At 43.6% G+C, this 5,000-nt stretch overlaps 1 protein-coding gene across 1 annotated transcript in view; it reads right to left on the reverse strand.

Moving 5' to 3' along the window:
• The window catches only part of LOC143291932 (uncharacterized), a 40,237-nt gene that overhangs the window by 1,334 nt on the left and 33,903 nt on the right, over window positions 1-5,000 (reverse strand). Inside the window, exon 2 of the mRNA XM_076602074.1 lies at window positions 628-798. Coding sequence (XP_076458189.1) covers window positions 628-798 — 171 coding nt within the window. The remainder of the gene's footprint in view (window positions 1-627; window positions 799-5,000) is intronic.

A 5,000-nucleotide genomic window follows, 5' to 3' on the forward strand; every position in this document is an offset into this window, starting at 1 on the left:
TTACACACAGAGTTTTAAGCGCCTACGCACGCGCGCATACACACACACACACACACACACACACACACACACACACACACACACACACACACACACTTTTTCTCTCTCTCTTTCTCTCATATATATATATATATATATATATATATATATATTATACAAATAGTTCACACTCTCTTCGTGTCCTGGGCACCACTCCTTGCAGAAAGAACTGTGGTAAATACCGAGACCGGTAAAATGTAAAAAAAATATCAACAACAGTACTCTTGGCATCTCATTAAAGAAGCAAATTTTCACTGTACAACAGCTTCTTCATATCATATCGGTAGTGGTGCGGGCGTGCGCGCGCGCGCGCGCGTGTGTGTGTGTGTGTGTTTGCGTGCGTGTGTGTGAGTGTGTGGGTGCGTGCATGCGTGCGTGCATGGGTGAGTGTGTGCGAGTGTGTGTGTGTGTGTGTGTGTGTGTGTGTGTGCGTGCGTGCGTACGTGTGTGCGCGTGCGACTTTGAAATAAATATTTTTTAAATAAATTAGAACAAAATTATCTGTTAAAAAAACACAACAAAAACTCAAAAGAAAACAACAAAACACTGCCTTTTTTTTTTTTTCTTTTTTTTTTTTTTCATCCTTACTTGTCTGGTGCATCTTGCGACACACGGTGTACCTGGTGAGGTTGGCTCGGACCTCGGGCAGGTAGTCACAATCCTGTTCAAACATCTTCTGGTCCTCCTTGGTCATCTGGGCACAGTTGTGGTTGTTCCGTGTTGGGGCCGAGTTACACATGTAGCACTTGACGGCCAGACCTGAAAGAGTGATGTTTTCTTTGAGTGGGTTGGGTTGGGTTGGGTTGGGTTGACTTGTGGTGTGGTGTTCTGTGGTGTGGTGTGCTGTGCTGTGCTGTGCTGTGCTGTGGTGTGCTGTGGTGTGGTGTGCTGTGGTTGTTCCTTGTGGGGACCGAGTTACACATGAAACACCTGATGTCCAGACCTGAGACAGTGAAGTTTTCAATTAATTAAGTGGGTTGGGTTGGGTTGGGTTGGTTGATCTGGGTTGATTTGTGGTGTGGTGTGGTGTGGTGTGGTGTGGTGTGGTATGGTGTCGTGTTGTGTGATGTGGTGTGGTGTGCTGTACTGTGGTATGGTGTTGTGTTGTGTGATGTGGTGTGTTGCGGTGTGCTATGCTGTACTGTGCTGTGTTGTGCTGTGGTATGGTGTTGTGTTGTGTGATGTGGTTGGTATGGTGTGCTGTGCTGTGCTGTACTGTGGTGTGCTGTGCTGTGCTGTGGTATGGTGTTGTGTGCTGTGGTATGGTGTGCTGTGTTGTGCTGTGGTATGGTGTTGTGTGCTGTGGTATGGTGTGCTGTGCTGTGCTGTGGTATGGTGTTGTGTGCTGTGGTATGGTGTGCTGTGCTGTGCTGTGGTGTGCTGTGGTGTGGTATGGTGTGCTGTGTTGTGCTGTGGTATGGTGTTGTGTGCTGTGGTATGGTGTGCTGTGCTGTGGTATGGTGTGGTGTGCTGTGCTGTGGTGTGCTGTGTTGTGGTGTGGTATGGTGTGCTGTGCTGTGGTATGGTGTTGTGTGGTGTGGTATGGTGTGCTGTGCTGTGTGGTATGGTGTTGTGTGCTGTGCTGTGCAGTGCTGTTCTGTGCTGTGCAGTACTGTACTGTGGTATAGTCTTGTGTGGTGTGCTGTGCTGTGGTTTTTTGAGGTGTGATATGGTATTTTGTGGTGTGAAATGTATCGTATGGTGTTCCGTGTTGGGGCTGATTGACCATGTAACACCTGATGGCCAGACCTGAACCACTTGTATTGTGCTGTGCTGTGTTGTACTGAGCTGCGCTGTGTTGTGCTGCGCTGTGCTATGCCGTGTTGTGCTGTGTTGTACTGTGCTGTGCTGTGCTGCGCTGTGCTATGCCGTGCTGTGCTGTGTTGTACTGTGCTGAACTGTGCTGTGCTGAACTGTGCCGTGCTGTGCTGCGCTGTGCTATGCCGTGCTGTGCTGTGTTGTACTGTGCTGAACTGTGCTGTGCTGTGCTGTGCTGTGCCGTGTCGTGCTGCTCTGTGCTGTGCTGTGGCTGTCTGCGTGTCTGTGTGTGAACGTCGTTACCTCAGATACACCACATTAATTCTATAGTTATAACATTTAATATCTTTCATGGGTCTTCTTTCTGAAATTCTGCAGGGTATTCAGGAATCAGATGAACTACATCCTCACCTGTCTACCTGCCAGTAGCTATTGAGATCTTTGCAAACACCAGTCCCACCCAGTACTTTTTTTTTTTTTTTTTTTTTTTTGACTCACTTGTGTAAACAAAGTCAGTCTATGTTTTAACCCGGTGTTCGGTTCTCTGTGTGTGTGTGTGTCTGTGTCTGCGTGGTAAACTTTAACATTGCCATTTTCTCTGCAAATACTTTGTCAGCTGACACCAAATTTAGCATGAAAATAGGAAAATTTCAGTTCTTTCCAGTCATCTTGTTTAAAACAATATTGCACCTCTGGGATGGGCACAATTTTTTCTTTAAAAAGAAGCCAAATTATTTGCAAACGGAATTCACTGGGGTTTTTTTGTTGTTGTTTTTTTTGTTTGTTTTTTACTCTCCAAACTTGGCACTTTGATCTGATATTCTGACACAACAACAAGAGCAGTCATTTTTATCATTTTTTGTTCAAACAGGAACTTCTTTTGCTAAGCATGGAAGTAATATTTCTAGTGCATGTCTTTGGTGCAGATAGTAAAAAAGGGAAATTAACCTGTAGTTAATGCTATGGGGCTTAATTTGCTTTAAACTGATCTTTCTCATCTTAAACATTACATTTTGAAATTATACTCAATACATAAAAAAGCTTATGTGTTTTACTCTCAGTGCACAGGGCTTTCACTATGTTCATTCGCCCAAGTGGTCTTTTTCGGAAAATACTAAAATCAATACTACGAGTGGACTTTATAGATGTATTGACTGAGCCCTGAAGGTCATGGGCAAAAATCAGTTGCGTACACATATTTATACATATTCGAAGCGCGTGCTCATATTCATCGTAAACGCGAAGGACGCCATTTTGTTTCAAGTTGTTGACCTGCCCGTTCAATCCTATATTCAATCGACAATACACGATAACATGTGATGGAAAGTTGGAGAAGGAGACCGTTAAATATTTATTCAGAGAAAGATTTGTTAACGCCTCATCACTTACTGGATTATGCCCCAAACTGCCATCAAAATATCAACAAAATCAGTCGGAATTCACAGTTTAAAATAATAAACCATGAGAGTTAATACCCTTGATGAAACGTACAAATTTCCTGTCTTGACTTTTCTCAAAATGAAGTCCTTTTCACTTCATACGACGTTTAGAAGTACCTGTACTTGGCTCTACATGTTATTAATTTAACAAAATACTCAATTTTCATATCAACTTTAAAACTATAAAACTAGAATGAACATAAAAGAGAAATTGAACCGACTGTGTTGTACATTCCCGGCGGGTACGTGTAACTAAACTTGTACATATATCTAGATCCAGAGAAAACGGCTAAATGTTGCAGTGTCATTGCGGCGATAGCCACGTCTCCTTTACCGCGGACTTAAAAAGAATTTTTGATTGCCCTTAAAGATTTTTTGAATGCCCAAGATATACCAGAATAATATGATTTAAACAGCGTTCTACTGCGAATACCGCAATCGATTTATCGCCCTTAAAAAAACATGTTTAAATATTAAATTTTCGACCGTCAGTTAAGGAGCCATGATAGTCTAATGGGTAAGACAGTTTCTTCTCACCCGAACACGCAAGGTTCGAATCTGCCGTCAGGACTTTTTTTTCTTTTTTAACCCGAAGGTTTAAAATAACAAATACAGAACACATTTTAACGCTGAGATTTTTTTTTTTTTTTTTTTAAGTGTATCACAAGTGAGTCTTGAAGGCCTTGCCACTCTTGATTTTTTCGTGTGTGTGTGTGTGCGTGTGCGTGTGTGTGTGTGTGTGTGTGTGTGTGTGTGTGTGTGTGTGTGTGTGTGTGTGTATGTGTGTGTGTGCGTGTGTGTGTGTGTGTGTGTGTTTGTTTGGTTTTTGTTGTTGTTTTTTGTCAGGCCTTTGCTGCTGCTTCCGTCCTTGATTTACAGCAGCTGCTAAATTCCCCTGAGTCCTGACTGAAGGATGGGAATTCATGAACATGATTGCTTATTGTGTTGACTCTCTCTCTCTCTGTCTGTCTGTCTCTCTCTCTCTGTCTCTCTGTCTGTCTGTCTCTCTCTCTCTTTATCTCTCTCTGTCTCTCTCTCTCTCTCTCTCTCTCTGTGTCTCTGTCTGTCTCACTGTCTCTGTCTCTGTCTTTCTCTCTCTCTCTCTCTCTCTCTCTCTCTCTCTCTCTCTCTCTCTCTCTACATATGTTATATCATTTTCTTCACATTACATTACTTTGAATGGATGGTCGAATTGCAGTTACTTTTACAGAAAGTTAAGTTATAGGTCCCACAGACTTTTACAGAAAGTTACGTTATAGGTCCCACGGCCTTTCCTGGCAACCCGCACAGTAAATATTCATGTATCTCCTCCATCCAGGGCTCGGGCATATGAAGGCAGGGCCCAGTCCTCTCCTTCCGTCGTGTTAACTCACTCAGTACGGCCAGTCCTCTCTTCTCCTCTACACAGACCCCTCGGATGTCCAGTGGGTGTCTCAATGACCCAACCTTTAGCTTCTGTCGTCAGAATTGTGGTATTCTTTGTCAACATTCACCTCTTCAGCATAAGAGCCTTCCGCTTACAATATTTTGATAATGGTAACTGGGGTGAAACATTGTTAAAGTCATCTCTTTCGCCGTTCGTATGGAGAGAGTTAACCTTTCCCAACTGAAGTAAAGTACTCGTTTCCATCTGGATGGAGTGAGGAAGATCGGAATACAGTGCGACGGGCGCAATAGCCGAGTGGTTAAAGCGTTGGACTGTCAATCTGAGGGTCCCGGGTTCGAATCACGGTGACGGCGCCTGGTGGGTAAAGGGTGGAGATT

The sequence above is a fragment of the Babylonia areolata genome, chromosome 18, assembly GCF_041734735.1.
Source record: "Babylonia areolata isolate BAREFJ2019XMU chromosome 18, ASM4173473v1, whole genome shotgun sequence".
NCBI classification, from domain to species: domain Eukaryota; kingdom Metazoa; phylum Mollusca; class Gastropoda; order Neogastropoda; family Buccinidae; genus Babylonia; species Babylonia areolata.